Source organism: Somniosus microcephalus, chromosome 3 (genome assembly GCF_052327205.1).
Source record: "Somniosus microcephalus isolate GS21.2 chromosome 3, FLI_Smic_1.0, whole genome shotgun sequence".
In the NCBI taxonomy this organism is placed as follows: domain Eukaryota; kingdom Metazoa; phylum Chordata; class Chondrichthyes; order Squaliformes; family Somniosidae; genus Somniosus; species Somniosus microcephalus.
Genome location: NC_140989.1, coordinates 115,389,242 through 115,416,124, shown reverse-complemented (window position 1 = coordinate 115,416,124; position 26,883 = coordinate 115,389,242). Strand labels below are relative to the sequence as shown.

The following is a 26,883-nucleotide window of genomic DNA, read 5'->3' as shown; positions in this document are numbered from 1 at the left end:
AACTCAGCAGGCCAGGCAACATCCGTGGAGAGAGAAATAGAGTCAACGTTTCGGGTCGAAACCCTTCTACAGAACTGAGAGAAAAGGCAGGAAATGAAACAAAAGGCAGTTTGGGGGCTGGGAAATGGGGGAGGGGATGAAAGAAGAGACATTAAGAGATATTCAAGGTGAGACGAGATAGTAATAGGACAGGTAAAGAAACAGACAATGGCCTCCCCCAATGACATCCCCTCCCCCATTTCCCAGCCCCCAAACTGCTTTTTGTTTCATTTCCTGCCTTTTCTCTCAGTTCTGTAGAAAGGTTTCGACCCGAAACGTTGAACCTATATATATGTAAAAAAATAAAAAATGCAACTTCTAAAGCCAGCAAAGATTGTTCCCACATCCAATTATAAACATAATGGGCCAAATCTTGCTGGAAAAACCTTTTCTTTCTGAATCCTTAAATCTCATTGGTTAAGGATATAGACTGTTGTTCCCGCCATTCACTAAGGTTCCAGATGCCGTGATGCCCTCGCCACGTCGTTAACTGCTCACACTTCCAACAAGTTACAGCGCAAATTTTTTCGAGCTGAAGCATGCAGGAAAAGGTCCAACTAACGGCGTACACAGCAACATGCCCTGATCCAGCAAGATTTGGCCTAACATAGTGAGTACCTCCATTGTCAACATCAAACATATTGTTGATTACCTGAAAAATGGGTGGCCAACAGTTGAAAATGGCGGGAGGGGGAGCGGGGGAAGAAGAGCACCCCAGCCGCCGCATTGAGGCCCGAGGCGTGCATGATGATATATTCAGATGGGTAAATAAATGGGTGACCAGTCCACCCTCCTGAAACAGATGCAAGGCTGCTTGAATCTTACATATTCAAATCAGGTGAATATGCCATCATGCAGGCCTTGGGCATCAATGTGGCTGGCCACCCATTTTGCAGGTGCAAAACAAGGCAGCCATGAGCTGAATATTGTAGGACACATTGTATAATTCAGGTAAAATGACCAGCTGGAAGCTGTGCAATAAAGGGCCCAGGAAATTTTGAGTTTTATTTTTGTAGGCCTAGGAGAAGCAGGAGTGCTCCACCTGCGCCCACAAAAAAACTCTGTCCCATTGCCGGCCCATTCAAGGCCCTCCTCTAGGATTGCCAACCCCCACAAGACTCAAACTGCTGGCTAGCTCAGCGTAGCTGCTGGCAGGTTTTCTGCCCTCCCACAACTGTCCTGAACCAAATTCACACAGGCACAAACTGACTTCGTCGACTTTACACACATTTCAAATTGGAGGGTATGACATGGTAGCCATTACTGAGACGGTCAGGACTAGGAACTAAACACACCAGCTTAAGGTCTATAGGAAAGATATGGAAAATGTCAGAGGGCGAGGAATAGCCTCAGTGATTAAGGATGAAATCACTTAGAGATAAAAGAGGATATTATGAGAAGCAAGCAGGCAGTGGAGACTTTATGGGTAGAATTAAGAAATAGGAAAGGATTTAAGACTGTAGTTGGACTTGTGTCCAGGCCCCCTGGTAGCAGCTGTGAAGTGCTAGATTGTATAAATGCAGAGATTAGACAAGCATGTAGCAAAGGCAGAGTGGTTTTAATGGGGGATTTTTAACTTTCCTATAGCTTGGGATAAGCAGACTGGCACCTGTCAGAAAGGTAGTGAATTTCTTGTGTGTGTCTGGGATAGTTTTCTACAACAATATGTCCTGGAGGTAACAAGGGGGCCTGCCATATTAGATTTAGTAATGAGTAATGAGCCAGATTTAGTTAACAGTCTAACTGTGTGTGAACATTTATCCAATAGCAATCATAACATGATCGAGTTCAACATAGCATTTGAAAGGGAGAAATGCGAAACAGCTACTAAGATTCTAGATTTGGGTAAGGCTGACTTCAACGGGATGAGACAGAGAATGTCCACAGTAAATTGGGCTAATTCTTTAATGGGTAAAACGACAGAAGATCAGTGGGAGATGTTCAAAAAAGAATTCAAGGTGACACAAAACCAGTTTATACCCGAGGGGCAGGAGCTCTACTTGCCATAAAAAAACAGCCATGGACGACTAAAGAGGTAAGGGACAGCATAAAACTAAAAGAAAAAGCACAGATCCTGGTGAATGGGAAAGATACAAAGAACAGCAAAGGGTCACAAAACAGACAATCTTGTTGTGCGAGGCCCCTTGGGGAGGAGCGATCATATGATAGAATTCTTCATTAAAATGGAGAGTGAAGTAGTTGACTCAGAGACTAGGGTCCTGAATTTAAATAAAGGAAACTACGATGGTATGAGGCACGAGTTGGCTAGGATGGATTGGGGAACGTTACTTAAAGGGTTGACGGTGGATAGGCAATGGTAAACATTTAAAGATCGCATGGATGAACTACAGAATTTGTTCATCGCTGTTTGGCATAAAAATAAAACAAAACAGGTGACTCAACCGTGGCTAACAAGGGAAATTAGGGATAGCATAAGATGCAAGGAGAGGACATATAATTTGGCCAGAAAAAGCAGCAAACCTGAAGACTGGGAGCAGTTTAGGATTCAGCAAAGGAGGACAAAGGGATTAATTAAGAAGGGGGAAATAGATTATGAGAGTAAGCTTGCAGGGAACATAAAAACTGACTGTAAAAGCTTCTATAGATATGTGAAGAGAAAAAGATTGGTGAAGTCAAGCATAGGTCCCTTGCAGTCAGAATCAGGGGAATTTATAATGGGCGCAAAGAAGTGGCAGTCCAATTAAATACATACTTTGGTTCTGTCTTCACAAAGGAGGACACAAATAATCTCCCAGAGATGTCGGGGAACATAGGGTCTAATGAGAGGGAGGAACTGAATGAAATCAGTATTTGTAGGTAAATGGTGTTAGGGAAATTGATGGGATTGAAGGCCGATAAATCCCCAGGGCCTGATAATCTACATCCTAGAGTACTTAAGGAAGTGGCCCTAGAAATAGTAGATGCATTGCTGGTCATCTTCCAAAATTCTGTAGACTCTGGACAGTTCCCATGGATTGGAGGATAGCTAATGTAACCCCACTATTTAAAAAGGGTGGTAGAGAGAAAACGGGGAATTATAGACCAGTAAGCCTGACATCGGTAGTGGGGAAAATGCTAGAGTCCATTATAAAAGATGTAATAGAGCACTTGGAAAACAGTGACAGGATCGGAAAAAGTCAACATGGATTTACCAAAGGTAAATCATGCGTGACTAATCTACTGAATTTTTTGAGGATGTAACTGGTAGAATAGATAAGGGAGAACCAGTGGATGTGGTGTATTTGGATTTTCAGAAGGCTTTCGATAAGGTCCCGCATAAGAGATTAGCGTGCAAAGTTAAAGCACACGGGATTGGGGGTAAGGTACTGACTTATACAGAAAACTGGTTGGCAGACAGGACGCAAAGAGTTGGAATAAATGGGTCTTTTTCCGAGTGGCAGGCAGTGACTAGTGGAGCACCGCAGGGATCGGTGCTGGGGCCCCAGCTATTCACAATATATATTAATGATCTAGACAAGGGAACTAGATGTAATATCTCCAGGTTTGCAGACGACACAAAGCTGGGTGGGCGTGTGTGCTGTGAGGAGGATGCAGAGAAACTCCAGTATGATTTGTACAGGTTGGGTGATTATACTGCATTTGCCATGCATCTGCCCAATGTGGATAAATGCAAGGTTATCCACTTCGGTGGCAAAAACAGGAAGACAGATTATCTGAACGGCAATAGATTGGGAAAAGGGGAAGTGCAACGAGACCTGGGTGTCCTTGTGCACCAGTCGCTGAAGGTAAGCATGCAGGTGCAGCAGGCGGTTAAGAAGGCAAATGGTATGCTGGCTTTCATAGCGAGAGGATTCGAGTACAGGAGCAAGGATGTCATGCTGCAGTTGTACAGGGCCTTGGTTGAGACCACACCTTGAGTATTGTGTGCAGTTTTGGTTGCCTTATCTAGGAAGGATGTTCTTGCCATGGAGGGAGTGCAGCGAAGAATCACCAGACTGATACCTGGGATGGCAGGAATGACGTATGAGGAGAGATTGGGTCGATTGGGCTTATATTCGCTGGAGTTTAAAAGAATGAGAGGGGATCTCATTGAAACTTATAAAATTCTAACAGGACTAGGCAGACTAGATGTAGGAAGGATGTTCCCGATAGTGGGGGAGTCCAGAACCAGGGGTCACAGTCTAAAGATAAGGGGTAAGCCATTTAAGACAGAGATGAGGAGGAATTTCTTCACCAAGAGAGGTGAACCTGTGGAATTATCTACCACAGAAGGCAGTTGAGGCCAATTCATTAAATATATTTAAGAAGGAGTTAGATATATTTCTTAAGGCTAAAGGGATCAAGGGATATGGGGAGAAAGCAGGGACCGGGTACTGAAATTGGATGATCAGCCATGATCTCATTAAATGGCAGAGCAGGCTCGAGGGGCCGAATGGCCTGCTCCTATCTTCTATGTTTCTATGTTTCTTCCGCAAACAGCAATTGATGCTAGATCAATTGTTAATTTTAAATCTGAGATTGATAGCTTTTTGTTAACCAAAGGTATTAAGGGATATGGGCCAAAGGTGGGTATGCGGAGTTAGGTCGCAGATCAGCCATGATCTCACTGAATGGCGGAACAGGCTTGAGGGGCTCAATGGCCTACTCCTGTTCCTATGTTCCCAAGTCTAATTTCTTGGAATGTTACTTATTGAGCACTTCATTGTTAACTAACAGCAACAGAGGGGAGGGGAGGAGAACATGGTGATAACATTTGGTCCAGTGTTTTAAGATTTTAAATGAGGCCACATGGAGTTATCATGTGATACTGACCTTACAAGTGATCAAAAAGTAAACTTACAATCCCCATTTCAATGGAAGTATAGAACATGAAGTATAATTTTATGTAGCACAACCATCTCAAGTCAATTTAGTAATAAGGGTAATAAACAACTTTTACTCCACCGCTCATGGTGAACAGATAGGCAGAAAGCAGAATGCCAGCTCTCACGATTTAATTGCGAGACACGTGATTTTTAATGAAAATCCCTCCAACTCGCCCAGTGTGTGTCTAGGACCAGATGGGTTGTGTCCTAGAATTCTTAAGGATGTAAGTGCAGAAATAGCCAAGGGAGCAAAATAAATAGAGGGACAACAGCAGAAGATTATGTCAAGCTACATAGCCAGGTAATTAATGCAAGGAAGAATTGATAGCACTGAAAGGAAATTTGAAAAAATTAATTGACTGCTGGATTTTAAATAAGCATATAATTGTAAGGTAAAACATAATGGAACAGGAAACATCTATACAGTGAAAGGGTTCTATTTTGCTGGTGAGGGAAAAATCAACAGTTGCCTCCAGGAGGACACTATTAATACCTTATTAGAGAAGTATTCTCCCCCCACCCCTCTTGAAATCTCTAGATATATTTGGCCCATTCAAACAAAAAATTAATTACATAAAATAAAGACAAATCATATCACATAGTGTCCACCAATCACAGAAGGTTTTGCATTCCGGTATTGAAGTGCCACCCAGGTTACTTTGCATTAGCAAAGGTAGAAAGGATTTGGATGTGACCAAGCATTCATTGGAAGTATCCATTTAACTGAAATCATTCCCACAAGGCAGGCTCCAGCTAGAGTGCATTTGATTCTAACTGTAAACAGGCTGTGCCATATTGATCCCAGAATCGATCCTTGATCTGTGCTAAGCTAGCTGATATGAGAAACAGGAGTGCTACAATTGGAATTGGAACCCCAAGCTAGGGAAAGGGGCTGCTGCTGGAAAGTGTGCGTGTATGGACACTGGATGAGGATATGACTGGACTTGGCTGTGATGCCCCCACAGATACATAAATACCAGAATGACAAGTTATGATGCTGTCTGCATCTCAAGAATGTGGAAGGTTCGTAATGGGCAGCCAGTCACACTATCGTAAGGTATTAGTGCTCATTTCATCTTCAGTCAGTGCACAAAATAGAAAAATATCAGTGAGGTTCTCCCCCGGTATAAACATTGGAGAGGTGTGGGATGATAAGGACAAACCCTCTTTACCATACCCCCATATAGTTATAGTATGATTACTACACAGAACTTGATTCCTTTTAAAATTATGTAGCAGAGTTTAAATGATTACTTTTATGAGAATTTCCAATCAAGGTAATGTATAATTTATTTTTAGATGTTCACACACTTCTAATGGGATTTAACTGTATTTTATGAAATAGATCCTCTATCCATTAACAGATCTATAAATATCTATATACAAACATGGCTTTCATCTGGTCACAATGAATACATCTATTTCTGACGCACAGAAAGGTTTCCCTTATAAAAATACATTCAATTCAATTAATGAGATATATTTAGGTTATTAACTGTGATCCCTCAGCCTCTCTGCATGTTCTTTTGCAAAAACTGCCATAGTTCCTCGGTGCTATTTTCTCATCTCCATTGTAGTTTTAAAGTTGGAGAATTAAAAAAAATATTAACTACCTTTCCTCATACCACCAAAGGGATCCTTATTAGGCTCATATGACATTCGACCCATCATTTCAGGCATATTCATGCCCGGTTGGTATGGTGTATTCGGCGTCATGGAGCCCCATTTCTGGAATGCTGGGTCACTAACATCCGAGAAGGGATCCTGCACACTGATTGCATTATTCCTGTTCAGGTTAAAAATAGAGAAGCCGATACTCGTAAACTGATACAGATCAATAATTTCAGACAACAAATTAAATTAAAATAAAAACTGCTTTTATTTCAATGTTGTAAATCGTTTATAAAGCTCTGATTGGACCCCATTTAGAGTACTGTGTTCTGTTCGGGGCAGACCACCTCAGGAAGTTTATATTGCCCTTGGATGGGGCTCAGCACAGATTCATCAGAATGATACCGGGGCTAAAAGGGTGAAATTCTGCGATAGGTTACATAGACGAAGCTTGTATTCCCTTGCGTAGAGAAGATTAAGGGCGATCTTTTTAAGACAGCACCTCCCAAACCCGCAACCTCTACCACCTAGAAGAACAAGTTCAGCAGGCGCATGGGAACTCCATCACCTCCAAGTTCCCCTCCAAGTCACACACCATCCTGACTTGGAAATACATCGCCGTTCCTTCATCATCGCTGGGTCAAAATCCTGGTAAACCCTCTCTAACAGCACTATGGGAGTACCTTCACAACACGGACTGCAGCGGTTCAAGAAGGCGACTCATCACCACCTTCGAGGGCAATTCGGGAAAGGCAATAAATGCTGGCCTTGCCAGCAATGCCCACATCCCAGGAATGAATAAAAAAATCTAATTGAGGGGTTTAAGATGATTAAAGGAATTGATAGGGGTAGCTAGAAATAAATCATTTCCTCTGGTGAGGGAGTCCAGAACAAGTGCTAGGCCGTTTGGGGTGATGTCACGAAGCGCTTTTTCACACAAAGGGTAGTGGAAATCTGGAACTCTCTTCCCCCAAAAAGCTGCTGAGGCTAAGTCAATTGAACATTTCAAAACTGAGATTGATAGATTTTTGTTAGGCAAGGGTATTACGGAACCAAGGCGGATAAATGGAGTTAAGATACACATCTGCCATGATCTAATTGAATGGTGGAACAGGCTCGAGGGGCTGAATGGCCTACTCCTGTTTCTATCTTCCTATGTTCTTATGAAAAACCAGTCTACTACTTCAGCCAGTTGCATTCCTGATTTCTGAAGGGGGCTCCCAAATGTGAGTTCACTCAAATTAGTTTAGCTCAATTAGGCTGGTTTTGCCAACTTACATTTGGGTCACCAGTAGAAACACCAAGTGACAGTTGTGTCCCCTCTCTTCCAATGGGCAGGAAATAGGGATGGTGATATAAAAAAAATATCGAACTCTATTCATTCTGATAGAACTATGTCTTGCGTTGAACAATTACTCAGTAGCTCTGATTGAGACTGTGGAGAGGTTCAGGGCTCAGACTGCTCTACCCTTTCAGCTGAAGTTGATGGAATGGATACAAGCAGCATTCATAAAAGACAATATAAGAGGAAAAAAAGTGTAACACACTGAATCTTTGCCAGTGATCCACTAGACTTTTGCACCATTGTTGTGGTAGACAAGGGCTGGAATTGGCCTGACCTGACATTCGGCCTAATACCACTCTAAGCTGGTTAGAGCCAGTTATCAATGCCCCAAGGAGCTGAAAAATTGTTATGACACGGCTTTACATCTAGATAGAGACAGACTGCGGAGAGCTCATTTCACTCGCATTTATAGAAGGGATCCCGTGACCTCAACCAATACAGTGGTCACAGACAATTAAAGTCCAACAGTAGTGCTCCAATTAGTACTGTGAGATGACACACATAACAAACCATAATGGTCAAACTTTAAAGGGAGCTACCTGTGGATGTTAATTGGGCATGACATGCTTAAGTATGTTCTGGCCCACTGCTCATCATTATTTCAGGGTAGAATAAAAAATAAAAAATGGCAGCCCTGTTCCTGGGACTAGGGACAGGGTCACTGGCAAGGCTTGGAAGCTAAGCAGAGCCAGGCCTGGTTAGTACCTGGAGCGGTAACCATCAGGGAAGACCAGGTGCAGAAGGTCACGGAAGGAGCCCCGGGAGGGGCGGCTGGTGAGCAGGCCCGGGCGTTGGGCTGAAGATTGTCGGACAGGAGGAATAGTGGAAATGGAATGGCGGCGCGCACAGACGCAGCGGCTTTGCTTCTCCCAGGACGGTGCTATTTACGTTTAATGTTAATGTTATTTGTACTGGACTCATGGGAGCTTGCAAGATCACATTTCGTTGTTCATGTACTTGTGCATTGTACAATGACAATAAAGTTGAATTATTATTATATATATATGCCATGCTGTTCTGCACCAAGCAGTAAAGTAGTTGTATTAATCCTTAAACCCCAACCTGCCGAGTAAACTTTGGGCATGAAAGCTTGAAGCCCTATTGTTTTTTTTAAGTTACGTGTGCAAAGGATTCTTTCAATAGTCAGTCTACACTATAATGATGTTTGGTTATTCTAATGTTTAGGCTTACTTAAACCTAACAACTATGTGTATGATGCATAAAATCTTTGGCTTTATTCGTTAACAGCTCAATTCATGTTTTTTTAAATGTTAATTACAATGTGACAAGTTTACATCATCAGTTTCTATTATAAATGTGCACATAGGAATTTATAATGGGAAAAGTTGCCAAAACGCTAGCAGACAAAAGATTTGTATTACATAGATGGTTCTTTGAATAAGCCATTTAGTGTAGATCCTTAAAGTGCTCCAGATCCAAGGAATTAAGACTCCCTGGGTTGGCTCTTTTTTTTCCAATTTAAGAAAGTTTTCAGCTTGCAGATCAATTATGTTAAAAAAAGAATTAAATACAGCTTTGATTTCCTTTTTCCTTTCTATCCTTTTTTTCCCAAACTACTACAACTTACTAGTGGCAAAGCATTCCATGTGTAAAGAAATTTCCCCAACATCTTGGTGATAATTTTAAATTGATGATCCTTTGTCATTGAATTCCCAATTAGAATCATAGAATCTTACAGCACAGAAGGAGGCCATTCGGCCCATCGTGACTGTGCCGGCGCTTTGAAAGAGCTACCCAATTAGTCCCACTCCCCTGCTCTTTCCCCATAGCCTTGCAATTTTCTCCTTTTCAAGTATTTATCCAATTCCTTTTTGAAAGTTACTATTTTTTTAATTCGTTTTTATGGGATGTGGGCGTTGCTGGCAAGGCCAGCATTTATTGCCCTTCCCTAATTGCCCTTGAGAAGGTGGTGCTAAGCTGCCTTCTTGAACTGCTGCAGTCCATGTGGTGAAGGTTCTCCCATAGTGCTGTTAGGTAGGGAGTTCCAGGATTTTGACCCAGTGACGATGAAGGATCGGCGACATACTTCTAAGTCAGGATGATGTGTGACTTGGAGGGGAACTTGGAGGTGGTGGTGTACCCATGCACATGCTGCCCTTGTCCTTCTAGGTGGAAGAGGTCGCGGGTTTGGGGGGTGCTGCTAAAGAAGCCTTGGCGAGTTGCTGCAGTGCATCTTGTAGATGGTACATACTGCAGCCACGGTACGCCGGTGGTGGAGGGAGTGGATGTTTAAGGTGGTAGAGGGGGTGCCAATCAAGCAGGCTGCTTTGTCCTGGATGGTGCCCAGCTTCTTGAGTGTTGTTGGAGCTGCACTCATTCAAGCAAGTGGAGAGTATTCCATCACACTCCTTACTTGTGCCTTGTAGATGGTGGAAAGGCTTTGGTGAGTCAGGAGGCGAGACACTCGCTGCAAAATACCTAGCCTCTGACCTGCTCTTGTTGCCACAGTATTTATGTGGCTGGTCCAGTTAAGTTCCTGGTCAATGGTGACCCCCCAGGATGTTGATGGTTGGGGATTCGGTGATGGTAATGCCATTGAATGTCAAGGGGCGGTGTTTAGACTCTCGCTTGTTGGGGATAGTCATTGCCTGGCACTTGTGGCGCGAATGTTACTTGCCACTTATCAGCCCAGCCTGAACGTCGTCCAGGTCTTGTTGCATGGACTGCTTCATTTTCTGAGGAGTTGTGAATGGCACTGAACACTGTGCAGTCATCAGCGAACATCCCCATTTCTGACCTTATGTTGGAGGGAATGTCATTGATGAAGCAGCTGAAGATGATTGGGCCTAGGACACTGCCCTGAGGAACTCCTGCAGCGATGTCTTGGGGCTGTGATGATTGACCTTCAACCACCACAACTATCTTCCTTTGTGCTAGGTATGACTCCAGCCAGTGGGGAGTTCCCCCCCCCCGCAGTTCCCATTGACTTTTTACTAGGGCTCCTTGATGCCACACTCAGTCAAATGCTGCCTTGATGTCAAGGGCAGTCACTCTCACCTCACCCGTTGGAATTCAGCTCCTTTGTCCATGTTTGGACCAAGGCTGTAATGAGATCGGCAGCCGAGTGGTCTTGGCGGAACCCAAACTGAGCATCAGTGAGCAGGTTATTGGTGAGCAAGTGCCAATTGATAGCACTGTCGATGACACCTTCCATCACTTTGCTGATGATTGAGAGTAGACTGATGGGGTGGTAATTGGCTGGATTGGATTTGTCCTGCTTTTTGTGGACAGGACATACCTGGGCAGTTTCCCACATTGCCGGAATGATGCCAGTGTTGTAGCTGTACTGGAACAGCTTGGCTAGAGGCGCGGCTAGTTCTGAAACACAAATCTTCAGCCCGATAGCCGGGATGTTGTCAGGGCCCACAGCCTTTGCTGTGCCCAGTGCACTCAGCCGTTTCTTGATATCACGTGGAGTGAATCGAATTGGCTGAAGACTGGCTTCTGTGATGGTGGAGGCCGATATGGATCATCCACTCGGCACTTCTGGCTGAAAATGGTTGCAAACGCTTCAGCTGCGTCTTTTGCACTCACGTGCTGGGCTCCACCATCATTGAGGATGGGGATATTCATGGAGCCTCCTCCTTCTGTCAGTTGTTTAATGGTCCACCACCATTGAATCTGCTTCAGGCAGAGCATTCCAGATCACCAGATTCCTATTCACTCTAGAAAACGCTTCATAATTTTGAAATTCTTCATCAAGACTCCGCTTAGCCTTCTCTGTTCCAGTGCAAATAGTCCTTGTATCTCAAATCCCTCCTCATAGCTATATTTTCCATCCCTGGTATCACCCTGGCGAATCTACATGGTACACTCTCTACTCTAACCATACTGTTAAAAAACAGTTTGAACACTTCCCGTAAACACTACTGCAGGATAGAATATCTTGCTCATGGCATTAGCAGCTCAAATCGATGATCTGACTTGTCTGTGGCACTCCAAAGGTTAGCATAATGCTAATATCAATGCTTCCACTTTTTCTATATTGGCAAAAGTAATTAATTTCTCATTAGGCAATACCAACAAAAACCGTGCTGATGTTTTGCTTTATCCATACCTGCTCCCCTGCATGGGTGTCATTTGTCCATGTGGTGTTGATACAGGCGTTGGCGGCTTCAAATCCCCGCCTTCTGCCATTGAGCTGCTGGTGGACTGTGGCGTCTGCGGTCCTTGCAAGGAACCTGAACCTGCTATAAAATGAGAAGAGGTTTTTTTTCTATATTGTTTATTGCTTGTGAGTCTATTAATTGGTTTGTATGGGGATTTACAACTACTGAGTAATGCCTGCCAATCTGTGTTAAATAATTCTGGTGCCTTATTATTGAAAATGTTCAATGTAAAACAGGTAAGCTACATAATGAAAAACTACATCCACGTCTTATTTCCCCACACAAAAAATCAAGGTTCCTATGAAATTTGTGGCTGAACATCTGCCTTACAACCAGACAACAATCCCGCAGTTGTGTTCTGAAGCTGCAAGAAGCTTCAGAGTTTAGAGGCTGCTTTCTGGAGCATCATGTGAAGGGGGAGCTCCACACTGAGTAGCAGGAAAGAACCAACATGTTCTGTTTCAACTATCTCTCCTACTGTCCAATCACCAAGTGTTACTGCCAGTGGTTGAGGAGCATTTAGTACCACTCTATTCTCCACTCTGAAAATGGCTACGTGAAGACAATTGGTCCCTGCAGATCAATATTAAGAGAAAAATACTCAAGGGAAATACACAACGGATGAGAGAGAACAGCAAGATAAGGATCAATTCCCCTTTTAGAAGATACATTTATAAATCTACTGCAAGAGAACTGCTGCAATTAGAGGTGACAGTTTCACGGTTTGACTGTGTTTGATGGGGCGGGGCGGGGGGAAGATTTGAGGGAGTAAGAAGGAAGAAAAGAAAAGCAGAAATAAAGGCAGACAAATCTAGGAAAATTTAAACTCAACATTTCTTTATATCAAAAAATATTTTCTCCAACTTCAATTTTGTAAGCACACGTTCATCCCAAACATGTCACTTCGACCTATTTTGCTGAAAATTGAGGTTGAAAAAACATTAGCTTTTGAACTGGATATTAACCACACAAAATTAAATAATCAACATCTTACCTAATCACATGAAACACATATTAAAATGTTCTGAGTTTTACTATTTCCACCTTTTTTTCTTATGAATAATAATTATACATGTCATTCCACACTGTACCAAAAACTACAAGAAACAATCAATGGTATAAACATAGGCTGACATCCAATTCCACATGTGATGACATCAGAATGATAAAGTGTGGTGCACATCCCAATAAATTCTAACTAAACCTTGAAGCCTCCTGTCTAACCAACTAAAGAAAAAAAAGAGGCAAGCACACAGTGAAAAGAAAGATAAGTGGTCTGCTCCATCCCCAACAGACTCAGCGTCGTATGGATGAGATCACTTCTATGGAAAATCCCCCACAGATTCTACTATAGAATAGCTACATTAAGCTACACATCAGATGCAGGGTGTTGGTGTTATGATTCAGACACACGATGACAGATGACATGTTGTAAAATCTGTTTCTATGCTATGGTGTGTGCCTCTCATCTGGCTCATGAAAATTGTTAACGGAATATACGGAAAACCCAAGAAAAATATAAAACATATAAAAGGCAGATTATAATCTGAGGACTACTATTTGGATTCCTATGATAAAGATCATTATTATTGATGGTTTCTTGAGCGTTGTCCTTAAAATACTGATCTGGGACTGATTAAATCAACTGGGTTTAATTTGTTACAGTTTAAATAGAAAATTATGTTTGGAAATAACCTCCCTAGTTAGTGAGCAGGAGCCCTGGGCCATAGCAGTTTAATAGACTTCGATTCATTCATACAAATCCCACATGCCCTGCCAATATTTTTACTTCAGAACATGTGAAATCAGACCATTAAACCCTTCCTAATAAAGAGCTGGCACACTACAAGGATATCCTTCCCTACCTTTTGCCAGAAGCTACAATGTATTCACTAAAGTAAACAAAGGAAAGGTTACTGGAGGTTAAGTATGCTCACATACTTCAGACTATACAGCCAGCTATCATGCTGGGAAGATAATTTACTCAGTATGAACTCACTGCCCCAGTTTTACGAGCCGAATGTCACGGGACCAGCAGTTAATCTGCACTGATCAGAGGTCATTTGGAGGTAATTTCTGTTTATATTCCAGACCCCTCCCATCTAATTTATCTTGCTGTGGGAATTTCCCCATCTCAACACATGACATTTCAGTGACATCATCTGTCAGTAAACAAGAGGCAGTATTTGGGCAGCTTGTTGGCAAAGACAGACATGGTTTGTTACGATTCACACTACCAGGCTGCAATAGAGACTCTACAATTGACTTCAGCACCCCAGAGCTAGGTAGGGGGAAAAAAAACAACTGGCGTTACCCTTCCTGATCACTGTGCAGAAACCTTTGGGAAAAGTGTGCAAGTGGTCATGGGATGAGAACACAGTAACTAGCCTGCCGACAAGTTTACACATGGAGGCATGGTTACTCGGGTGAGTAATCAGAGTGCTCCTAGTACCCGTGGAAGCAAAACTCAGTAAGAGCTGGCTACTTTAGTACAGGGACGGGGTGGAGGGGAGGGGGGGGAAAGAAGGTGGTAGGAAAAGAATTACTACCAGCAACGTGGATTTTGGATAATCAAATGAAGTATCTACCACAAGTCAAACTGAGAAAGGAGAGAAGTAAACACTGGTGGTACACATGAATCAATGTGGCAGTCATCATTTCAAAAAGCAAAATACTGAGGATGCTGGAAATCTGAAATAAAAACAGAAAATGCTAGAAATACTCAGCAGGTAAGGCAGCATCTGTGGAGAGAGAAACAGAGTTAACGTTACAGAGTTCTGACGAAAGGTCATCGACCTGAAAGTTAACGCGGTTTCTCTCTCCACAGATGTGGCCTTACCTGCTGAGTATTTCCAGCATTTTCTATCATTTCAAAATAGCCTCGTGAGAGAGAGAGAAAGTGAAGACAAACAAATACTAAAAAGGATAAAGGTAGAGGAACATAGGCCATTTAGCCCTTCAAGCCTGTTCCGCTATTCAATGAGATCATTGCTGGTTCCATCTAACTCCATGTAACTAATTTATAGATGTAACCTCCACCACCTAAACTTCTCTCTTGAACTCCACACTCCCCAGCGGTTCCCTTCACCACCAACATAACTTCACCAGAAGTGCAGCAAGTCGGATTTCTGGCACCAAAGCGACCAGCAGGGGCCAGTGATTGTGACTGGCTGCAAGCCACGACAACCAGGGTACTGTGCACGTGTGAACCGCGCATACAATGACCGTTTCTCCCAGGTCGTTAGCAGCAGTGCTAGGGAGACCAATCACCCATTCCGGGAGACTCACGAGCAAAGCAGGAGGGCTGGTAACCCTATGCCTGACAGATCTGAGGTAGTCTCTCTCTGTTGTATACAAGGGTTGCAACTGCTCTGACGTGGATTTAGATTTGAAATGAATTGCTGGAATGTATTTAAAATTTGGATTTGCTTGAAATTTCTACATTCAGTCCATATGCACAGCACTCATAATATGGATTGCAAAGCTCCAGTTGTGAGCTACAAACTGGAAGGCTCTGCTTATAAAATCCAAGCCAGCAGCTCAACTGTTTCTTTGAGTGTTGAACAAGCCAGTGAAATTTTGTGCAATGAATGCTTCCCGTTTACAGGCCCATCTGGAACTTTGCAATTCAGTAAAGAGATGCTGTGTAAAATGATAGAAAATGAAAAATTCTCAGACCATAAATGCATCTCGAGCTTAAATCCATGTTGGATATTGCGTAGCCCTCATGTGCAACACAGGCTCGCCTCTAGGTTAGGTGTGGGTTCAAATCCTTGCCTTTGGTCCCCGACACAAATTCCATTCCCTGGCCACCAACTCTATCCCTCTCCCTGGCCACTGTCTCACGCTGAACCAGACCCTTTGCAACCTTGCCATCCGATTTGACCAAGATGAACTTCCAAAGCCATATCCGCTCCATCACCAAGACTGCCTACCTCCGCCTCCGTAACATCGCCTGTCTCTACCCCTGCCTCAGCTTATCTGCTGCTGAAACCCTCATCCAAGCCTTTGTTACCTCTAGACTTGACTATTCTAATGCTCTCCTGGCTGACCTACCATCTTCCACCCTCCGTATACTAACTCGCACCAAGTCCTGTTCGCCCATCACCCCTGTGCTCGCTGGCCTAAACTGGCTCCCGGTCTGGCAACGCCTTGATTTTAAAATTCTCATCCTTATTTTCACCTTTTCTCCTTTTTAAAGGAGCTGATTGAGATGAAACGGCAGAGTGAAAATCATCTTCTCCACATCCCTCTTCCCCCTCCCAACCCTACTTCCTTCTGTATCCATCCCTGGAAAAAACTGCACTTTTAAGATCCCAACTGAGTAGCCTTTGGCCCTCCATTCACCACGACATTTCTGAAGCTACCAATCTGGTCAACCACACCCTCACCTCCACCTTTGGTGCCCTAGTTCCCATTAAAACAATTACTCTCTCTCACCCTGGCCGTTCCCCCTGGCACGACCCACATCTCCGCTCCCTTAAGTCCAAGGGTCGCAGACTTGAATGGATATGGCAGACAACTGGTTTAACATTCATCGCCAGGTCTGGCTGGACCACATAAAGCACTATTGGGTCCTGCTCTCGTCTGCCAAAACTGCTCACTATTCCAGGATCAACCTGGAACGCAAAGATAACCCCCAGCTTCTTTTCTCCACTGCTAACTATCTTCTTAAACCCCTCTCCCTGTCTCCTCCACCCTCACCTCCAACAACAAATGTGAGGAACTCATGGACTTCTCTGTCACTAAGATTGAGGCCATCCGATCAGCTGCCTCTGCCGCTTCCCTCCCTTCCCCGTGCCCACTGAACCAAACTTCCTCTAAGATTCCCCCCGCCCTAGCCCTGAGCTCGCATCTCTCTCTAGTTTCTTTCCTATCTTCCCTCATGCCCTCTCCAAGCTCATCTTGTCCATGAGACTCACCTCCTGCTCCCTCGACCCTATTCCCACTAAACTGCTGACCACCCAACTTCCCTTCCTGACTCCCATGTTAACTGATATTGTTAACAGTCCTCTCTCCTCAGGTACTGTCTTTTTTTTACATGTTCCTGGGATGTGGGTATCGCTGGCAAGGCCAGCATTGATTGCCCATCCCTAATTGCCCTCGAGAAGGTGGTAGTGAACTGCCTTCTTATCCAGTCCATGCGGTGAAGGTAATCTCACAGTGCTGTTAGGGAGGGAGTTCCAGGATTTTGACCCAGAGATGATGAAGGAACGGCGATATATTTCCAAGTCAGGATGGTGTGTAACTTGGAGGTGATGGTGGCCCTATACGCCTGCTGCCCTTGTCCTTCTAAGTGGTAGAGGTTGCGGGTTTGGGAGGTGCTGTCGAGGAAGCCTTGGCAAGTTGCTGCAGTGCATCTTGCAGATGGTACACACTGCAGCCATGGTGCGCCGGTGGTGGAAGAGGTGAATGTTTAAGGTGGTACCAATCAAATGGGCTGCTTTGTCCTGGATGGTGTCGAGCTTCTTGAGTGTTGTTGGAGCTGCCTAAGGCACATCCAGGCAAGTGGAGAGTATTCCATCACACTCATGACTTGTGCCTTGTAGATGGTGGAAAGGCTCGAGAGAGTCAGGAGCTGAGACACTCGCCGCAGAATACCCAGCCTCTGACCTGCTCTTGTGGCCACAGTATTTATGTCGCTGGTCCAGTTAAGTTTCTGATCAATGGTGACCCCCAGGATGTTGCTGGTGGGGGGCTCGGTTATGGTAACACCGTTGAATGTCAAGGGGCAGTGGTTAGACTCTCTCTTGTTGGAGATAGTAATTGACTGGCACTTAAGTGGCAAGTAACATTCGCGCCACACATCAGCCCAAGCCTGAATGTTGTCCAGGTCCTGATTCATCAGCTGAGGGCGAGCAGTAGGTGGTAATCAGCAGGAAGTTTCCTTGAAGCCATGAGAGTTCATGGGGTCCGGAATCAATGTTGAGGACTCTCAGGGCCACTCCGTCCCGACCAAATACCACTGTGCCACCACCTCTGGTGGGTCTGTCCTGACGGTGGTGCCGGGTGGGCTGTCCGGTTTTATTCTTATTATTGTTCCTTGTAGCGGTTTGTTACAACTGAGTGGCTTGCTCGGCCATTTCAGAGGGCAGTTAAGAGTCAACCACTTTGCTGTGGGTCTGGAGTCACATATAGGCCAGACCAGGTAAGGACGGCAGATTTCCTTCCCTAAAGGAAACCAGATGGGTTTTTACGACAATCCAATAGTGTCATGGTCACCTTTACTGATTCTAGCTTTTTAATTCTAGATTTATTTGATTAAGTGAATTTAAATTCCCCAGTTGCCATGGAGGGATTGGAACTCATGTCTCTGCATTCTTAGTCCAGGCCTCTGGATTACTTGTCCAGTAACATAACCACTATGCTACCGTTCCCATAACCAGTGTGCTACCTTTCCCATTCCCCTCTCCTTCAAATCTGCCGTTGTCACTCCTCTCATAAAACAACTATTGACCCCTCTGTCCTTGTAAACTACCATCCAATCTCCAACCTCCCTTTCCACTCCAATGTCCTGGAACGTGCTGTTGCCTCCCAAATCCGTGCCCATCTTTCCTGGAACTGAATGATTGAATCCCTCCAATTAGGTTTCCACCCCTGCCACAGTACAGAAACAGCTTTTATCAAAGTCACAAATGACATTCTATGTGACTGTGACAAAGGTAAACTATCCCTCCTCGTCCTTCTTGACCTGTCTGCAGCCTTTGACATGGTTGACCACTCCATCCTCCTCCACGCCTCTCCACCGTCGTTCAGCTGGGTGGGACTGCACTCGCCTGGTTCCATTCTTATCTATCTAATCGTAGCCAGAGAATCACCTGTAATGGCTTCTCTTCCCGCTCCCGCACCGTTATGTCTGGTGTCTCCCAAGGATCTATCCCTGGCCCACTCCTATTTCTCATCTACATGCTGCCCCCGGCAACATCACCTGAAAACACAGCGTCAGTTTCCACATGTACGCTGAGGACACCCAGCTCTACCTCACCACTACCTCGCTCGACCCCTCCGCTGTCTCTAAATTGTCAGACTGCTTGTCCGACATCCAATACTGGATGAGCAGAAATTTCCTCCAACTCAATATTGGGAAGACCGAAATCATTGTCTTCGGCCCCCGCCACAAACTCCGTTCCCTAGCCACTGACGCTCTCCCTCTCCATCGCAACTGTCTGAGGCTGAACAAGACTGTCCGCAACCTTGGTGTCATATTTGACCCCGAGATCAGCTTCCGACCACATATCCACGCCGTCGCTAAAACCGCCTATTTCCACCTCCATAACATCGCCTGCCTCAGCTCATCTACTGCTGAAACCCTCATCCATGCCTTTGTTACCTCTAGACTTGATTATTCCAATGCATTCCTGGCCGGCCTCCCACATTCTACCCTCCGTAAACTTGAGGTCATCCAAAACTCTGCTACCCGTGTTGCCTAGGCCCTAAGCTCTGGAATTCCCTCCCTAAACCTCTCCGCCTCTCTACCACTCTTTCCTCCTTTAAGACGCTTCTTAAAACCTACCTCTTTGACCAAGTCTGCCGTAATATCTCATGTGGCTTGGTGTCAAATTTTGTTTGATAACGCTCCCGTGAAATGCCTTGGGACGTTTTACTACCTTAAAGGTGCTATATAAATACACGTTGTTGTTGTTGTTGTCTCCTTCCAAAATGCATCACTTCACACTTCTCTGTGTTTGAAATGATGCCCAGAATACCCACGGCCAAGTCATTAACGTATATCAAAAAGAGAAGTGCTCCTAATACCGACCTCTGGGCGACACCACTGTATATTTCCTTCCAGTCTATAAAACAACTGTTCACCACTACACTCAGCTTTCTGTCCCTTAACCAATTTTGTGTCCACACCACCATTGCCCCTTTAATCCCATGGGATTCAATTTTGCTAACAAGTCTATTATGTGATACTTCATCAAACACCTTTTGAAAGTCCATATGCACAGCATCAGCTGCACTACACTCAACAACCCTTCCCATTCCTTCATCAAAGAACACAATCAAGTTTATCAGACACAAATTGTTTTTAACAAATCAGTGTTGGCGGTCATTGATTAACCCATGTTTTTCCAAGTGACAATTAATTTTGTCCTGGATTATTGTCTAAAAGTTCCCCACCACCAACATTAGGCTGACTGGCCTATAGTTACCGGGTTTATCCCTCTCCCCTATGTTGAACAGGGGTGTAACATCTGCAACTCTCCAGTCTCTGGCACCACTCCCATATCTAAAGAGGATTGGGAGATTGTGGCCAGAGCCTCCGCTATTTCCACCCTTACTTCACTCAGAATCGGGGGGAAAACGCTCCACTGGTTGGAGTCATACCAATCACAAAGGAAGACGGTTGTGGTGGTTGAAGGTCAATCATCACAGCCTCAGGACATCTCTGCAGGAGTTCCTCAGGGCAGTGTCCTAGGCGCAACCACCTTCAGCTGCTTCATCAATGACCTTCCCCCCAACATAAGGTCAGAAATGGGGATGTTCGCTGATGACTGCACAGCATTCAGCGCCATTCACAACTCCTCAGATAATGAAGCAGTCCATGCCCGCATGCAACAAGACCTGGATGATGTTCAGGCTTGAGCTGTTAAGTGGCAGGTAACATTCGTGCCGCAGAAGTGCCAGGCAATGACTATCTCCAACAAGCGAGAATCGAACCACCTCCCCTTGACATTCAACTGCATTACCATCGCCGAATCCCCCACCATCAACATCCTGGGGGTCACCATTGACCAGAAACTTAACTGGGCCAGCCACATAAATACTGTGGCAACAAAAGCAGGTCAGAGGCTAGGTATTTTGCGGTGAGTGTCTTACCTCCTGACCCCCCCAAAGCCTTTCCACCACCTACAAGGCACAAGTAAGGAGTGTGATGGAATACTCTCCACTTGCCTGGATGAGTGCAGCTCCAACAACACTCAAGAAGCTTGACACCATCCAGGACAAAGCAGCCCACTTGATTGGCACCCCATCCACCACCTTAAACATTCACTCCCTCCACCACCGGCGAACCGTGGCTGCAGTGTGTATCATCTACAAGATGCACTGCAGCAACTCACTAAGGCTTCTTCGGCAGCACCTCCCAAACCCGCAATCTCTTCCACCTAGAAGGACAAGGGCAGCAGGCGCATGGGCACACCGCCACCTCCAAGTCACACACCATCCTGACTTAGATGTATATCGCCGATCCTTCATCGTCGCTGGGTCAAAATCCTGGAACTCCCTACCTAACAGCACTATGGGAGTACCTTCACCACACAGACTGCAGCGGTTCAAGAAGGCGGCTCACCACCACCTTCTCAAGGGCAATTAGGGATGGACAATAAATGCGGGCCTTGCCAGCGACGCCCACATCCCATAAACGATTTAAAAAAAACCTGGGATGCATCTCATTTGGACCAGCTGACTTTTCTACTTTGACATTGGCAGCATCCTCTTCTTTTGTGAAGACACATACAAAATACTCATTCAGTACCTCAACCATGCCCTCTGCTTGTACAAGATCATCTCCTTTTTGGTCCCTAATGAGGTGCCAGCCTGGTGAAGCGACAACGGATCAGATCAAAGCTCTGCAGTCCTGCCATATCCAGTCATGAATGGTGTTGGACAACTAACAGGAGGAGGAGGCTCCATGAATATCCACATCCTTAATGATGGCTGAGCCCAGCACGTGAGTGCAAAAGACAAGGCTGAAGCGTTTCCAGCCATCTTCAGCCAGAAGTACCAAGTGGATGATCCATATTGGCCTCCTCCTGAGGTCACCACCATCAGAAATGCCAATCTTCAGCCAATTTGATTCACTCCACGTGATATCAAGAAACAGCTGAGTGCACTGATTACAGCAAAGGCTATGAGCCCTGACAACATCCCGGCTGTAGTGCTGAAGGCTTGTGCTCCAGAACTAGCCGCACCTCTAGCCAAGCTGTTCCAGTACAGCGACAACATTGGCATCTACCTGACAAAGTGGAAAATTGCCCATAAAAAGCAGGACAAATCCAATCCGGCCAATTAACACCCCATCAGCCTGCTCTCAATCATCAGCAAAGTGATGGAAGGGGTCGTCGACAGTGCTATCAAGCGGCACTTACTCACCAATAACCTGCTCACCGATGTTCAGTTTGGGTTCTGCCAGGACCACTTGGCTCCAGACTTCATTACAGCCTTGGTCCAAACACGGACAAAAGAGCTGAATTCCAGAGGTGACTTGAGAGTGACTGCACTTGACATCAAGGCAGCATTTGACCGAGTGTGGTATCAAGGAGCCCTAGGAAAATTAAGTCAATGGGAATTGGGGAAGACTCTCCACTAGCTGGATTCATACCTAGCACAAAGGAAGATTGTTGTAGTTGTTGGAGGCCAATCATCTCAGCCCCAGGACATTGCTGCAGGGGTTCCTCAGGGCAGTGTCCTAGACCCAACCATCTTCAGCTGCTTCATCAATGATCTTCCCTCCATCGCAAGGTCAGAAGTGGGGATATTCGCTGATGATTGCACAGTGTTCAGTTCTATTCGCAACTCCACAGATAATGAAGCAGTCTGTGACCGCATGCAGGAAGACCCGGGCAGCATTCAGGCTGGGGCTGATAAGTTGCAAGTAACATTCGTGCCAGATATCTCCAACTAGAGGGAGTCTAACCACCTCACCTTGACATTCAACGGCATTACCATCGTTATCTTCCCCCACCATCAATATCCTGGAGGTCACCATTGACCAGAAACTTAACTGGACCAGCCCGGTTGGGTATTCTGTGGCGAGTGACTCACCTCCTGACTCCCCAAAACCTTTCCACCACCTACAAGGCACAAATCAGGAGCGTGATGGAATACTCTCCACTTGCCTGGATGAGTGCAGCTCCAACAACATTCAAGAAGCTCGACACCATCCAGGACAAAGCAGCCTGCTTGATCGGCACCCTATCCACCACCTTAAACATTCACTCCCTCCACCACAAGTGCAACGTGGCTGCAGTGTGTACCATCTACAAGACGCACTGCAGCAACTTGCCAAGGCTTCTTTGACAGCACCTCCCAAACCCACGACCTGTACAACCCATAAGGACAAGGGCAGCAGGCACATGGGAACACCACCACTTCCAACTTCCCGTACAAGTCATACACCATCCTAACTTGGAAATATATCGCTGTTCCTTCATCGTTGCTGGGTCAAGATCGTGGAACTCCCTCCCTAACAGCACTGTGGGAGTACCTTCACCAGACGGACTGCAGCGGTTCAAGGCAGCAGCTCACCACCACCTTCTCAAGGGCAATTAGGTACAGACAATAAATGCTGGCCTTGCCAGTGAAGCCCACATCCCATGAATGAATAAATTTTACAAAAATTGGCTCCACCCTTCCTTTGACTATCCTTTTAATATTTACATATTTATAAAAGACGTTAGTGTTCCCTGTTATGTTACCCGCTAATCTATTCTCATGCACTCTCTTTGTCCCTATTTCAGTTCTCCTCTGCACTTTCTGTATGCAGTTTGGTTCTCTACTATATTATGAACCTGACATTTAAATGTGATGAGGGTTTCTGCCTCTACCACCCTTTCAGGAAGTGCGTTCCAGGCCCCCACCGCCCTCTGGGTGGAAACATTTCTCCTCAACTCCCCTCTAAACCTTCTACCAATTACATTAAATCTATGCCCTTGGTTATTGACTTCTCTGCTAAGGGAAATAGGTGCTTCCTATCCACTCTATCTAGGCCCCTCATAATTTTATGCACCTCAATTAAGTCTCCCCTCAGCCTTCCTCTGTCTTCCCTGAAGCACATCATCCCTTTCCAGGGCTGCAACAGTAATTTTGATCAATACTGCCACCCCCACTCCCCTACCCTCATCTCCTTTGTTTCCTGAACATATTGTAGCCAGGAATATTAAGCTCCCATTCCTCACCTTGTTTAAGCCAGGTTTCCATTATTGCCACTATATTATAATCCCATGTGGCAATTTGTACCTGCAGCTCACCAATCTTATTTGACACGCTGCGTGAATTTACACACACGCCCTCCAAATCCACCTTCGTCTGCTTTGAATTCTGCCCCCACCCCCACCCAGTCTGATCCCTCCTACTTCTGAACTACTCTTTATTCTAATGCTGTTTGTCTCTCCCAGACCTCTGTGCACGTTGTTTCTCTTCTCTGATGCTTCATCCCGGTTCCCCTTCCCCAGGCAAATTAGTTTAAACCCTCCCCACAGCACTAGTTAACCTCCATGCGCAGTCATTGATCCCAGCCCTGTTGAGGTACAACCTATCCATCTTGCAGATCCCTACGCCACAGAACTGGTCCCAATACCCCAGGAATCTGAAGCCCTCCCTCCTGCACTATTCTCCAGCCATGCACTAACCTGCTTGATCTTACTGTTCCTATACTCACTAGCCTGTGGCACTGGGAGTAATCCAAAGATTACGACCTTTAGGTCCTGCTCTAACTTCCTGCCTAGCTCCTGAAGCGCTGTCTGTAGGACCCCAACTCTTTTCCTACCTATGCCATTGGTTTCAACATGGACCACGACTTCTGGCTGTTCCCTTGCCTCCCGCAAAATGTTCTGCACTATTCAGTGATGTCCTCTACCCTGGCACCAGGGAGGCAATACACTGTGAAATTCATGTCTGCGGTTGCAGAAACCCATCTAACCCCCTAACTATTGAATCCTCTATAGCCACTGCATTTCTACACTTTGCTGTGCCCTCCTGTGCAGTTATTTGCTCCACTGTGTCATGGATTTGTTCTGGACTGCAGTCCTTTGAGGTGTCGTCACCCTCAACGGTGTTGAGCATTGAAAACTGGTTGTTCAGCGCCACACTCAGGGAGGATTTCTGCACTGCCTGTCTCTTCTTCCTACCCTGCCAGATGTCCTCTCACTTACTGTCCTCCTGAGTTCTCTGTGGTGTGGGGTGAACGTGCGATCCACGCTTGAACCCCTTCAAAATTCAACAGGCCTCTATCAGGTCACTTCGCAGTCTTTTCTTTTCTAGAGAAAAGAGCCCCAGCCTGTTCAGTGTTTCCTGATAGTTTTATCAAGTTAGTTCTGGTAACATCCTTGTAAATATATTCTGCATTCTCCATTTTGTAATATGAACACCAGAACTGTGCACAATATTTTAAGTGTTATACAAGTTTGAGATAACTTCTTTGCTTTTGAATTCTATTCCTCTAGAAATGAACCTCAGTACTTTATGTGCATTTTTATGGCTTTATTAACCTGCAATGCTACTTTTAGTGATTTATGTATCTGTACTCCTAGATCCCTTTATGCCTCTATCCCATTTAGACTCTTATTTGCCAGTAGGTGGCACCCTTATGCCTTTTAACAAAATGCAACACCTGACTTATCTATATTCTTGCAGTCTTCGTCTTCCTCAGTATTAATTCTAACCCATAATTTGGTGTTGTCTGCAAATTTTGATATGGTACTTCCGATTCCCATGTCCAAATTGTTGATGTAAATAACTGGACCTCGTGCCTCAGTTCCACGGAGCCGGCGAGCTGTGCAGAGTTGTCGGCAAATCGTAATCGAAGATCGGGCCTCTGCTGGTGTCGCAGCAGCCCACAGGGCAGTGAGGTGGGTGAGTGATTGGGCCTCGGGCCAGCCATCGGTGGCCCGGGTGAGGTAGCGCTGGGTGATCAGGCTGGTAGCGGGTGCCAGCTCCACATTCAAGTATGGGACCTTCCTGCCGGTTAGTGTTGTTGTGCTGTGCGTGTTCAGCACGTGATGAGTGAAGCACTGGGGCGATTTAAAATTGATTAAGTTATTCTGCATTTTAAATGTTGCCAACGTGCGTTCCTGCCACCAGCACATCCACATTATCCAATATGGTGGGCACCGCAAATCCAGCTTGCCATATTGGGGGCTTAGTTAGCCATTTAGTACTAAAAACGGGTGCTTTGTGGCCGAATCTCTAGGCCCATGTCTTTAGGAGAGGAAAATAAGAAATAGGAGCAGGAGTAGGCCATTTGGCCCCTCGAGCCTGCTCCGCCATTTAATGAGATCATGGCTGATCTGATCTTGTGCTCAGCTCCATTTCCCTGCCCGCTCCCCATAACCCTTCACTCCCTTATTGTTCAAAAATCTGTCTATCTCCACCTTAAATATATTCAATGACCCAGCCTCCACAGCTCTCTGGGGTAGTGAGTTCCACAGATTTACAACCCTGAGAGAAGAAATTCCTCCTAGTTTAAAATGGGCGACCCCTTATTCTGAAACTATGCCCCCCTAGTTCTAGATTCCCCCATGAGAGGAAACATCTTCTCTGCATCTACCTTGTCGAGCCCCCTCAGTATCTTATATGTTTCAATAAGATCACCTCTCATTCTTCTAAATGCCAATGAGTATAGGCCCAAGCTGCTCAACCTTTCTTCATAAGTCAACCCCTTCATCGCAGGAATCAACCTCGTTGAACCTTCTCTGAACTGCCTCCAATGCAAGTATATCCTTCCTTGAATAAGGAGACCAAAACTGTACACAGTACTCCAGGTGTGGTCTCACCAATACCCTGTATAGTTGCAGCAGGACTTCCCTACTTTTATACTCCAACCCCCTTGCAATAAAGGCCAACATTCCATTTGCCTTCCTGATTACTTGCTGTACCTGCATGCTAACTTTTTGTGTTTCATGCACAAGGACCCCCAGGTCCCTCTGTGCTGCAGCATTTTGTAATCTCTCTCCATTTAAATAATAATTTGCTTTTTTATTTTTCTTACCAAAGTGGATAACCTCACACTTTCCCACATTATATTCCATCTGCCAAATGCTTGCCCACTCACTTAGCCTGTCTATTTCCCTTTGCAGATTCTTTGTGTCCTCTTCACAACTTGCTTTCCCACCTATCTTTGTATCATCAGCAAATTTGGCTACATTAAACTCGGTCCCTTCATCCAAGTCATTACAGTAATATAAATTGTAAATAGTTGAGGCCCTAG

The 26,883-nt window shown here is 45.2% G+C and overlaps 1 protein-coding gene across 13 annotated transcripts in view; it reads right to left on the bottom strand.

Moving 5' to 3' along the window:
* The window catches only part of LOC147121275 (AT-rich interactive domain-containing protein 1B-like), a 673,710-nt gene that overhangs the window by 59,703 nt on the left and 587,124 nt on the right, over positions 1 to 26,883 (bottom strand). For all 13 annotated transcript variants that reach the window (XM_085981504.1, XM_085981501.1, XM_085981503.1 and 10 more), the window contains 2 exons: positions 11,900 to 12,032; positions 6,479 to 6,651 (listed from right to left, as the gene is read on the bottom strand). In XM_085981504.1, the coding sequence (XP_085837630.1) occupies positions 6,479 to 6,651; positions 11,900 to 12,032 (306 nt within the window). The remainder of the gene's footprint in view (positions 1 to 6,478; positions 6,652 to 11,899; positions 12,033 to 26,883) is intronic.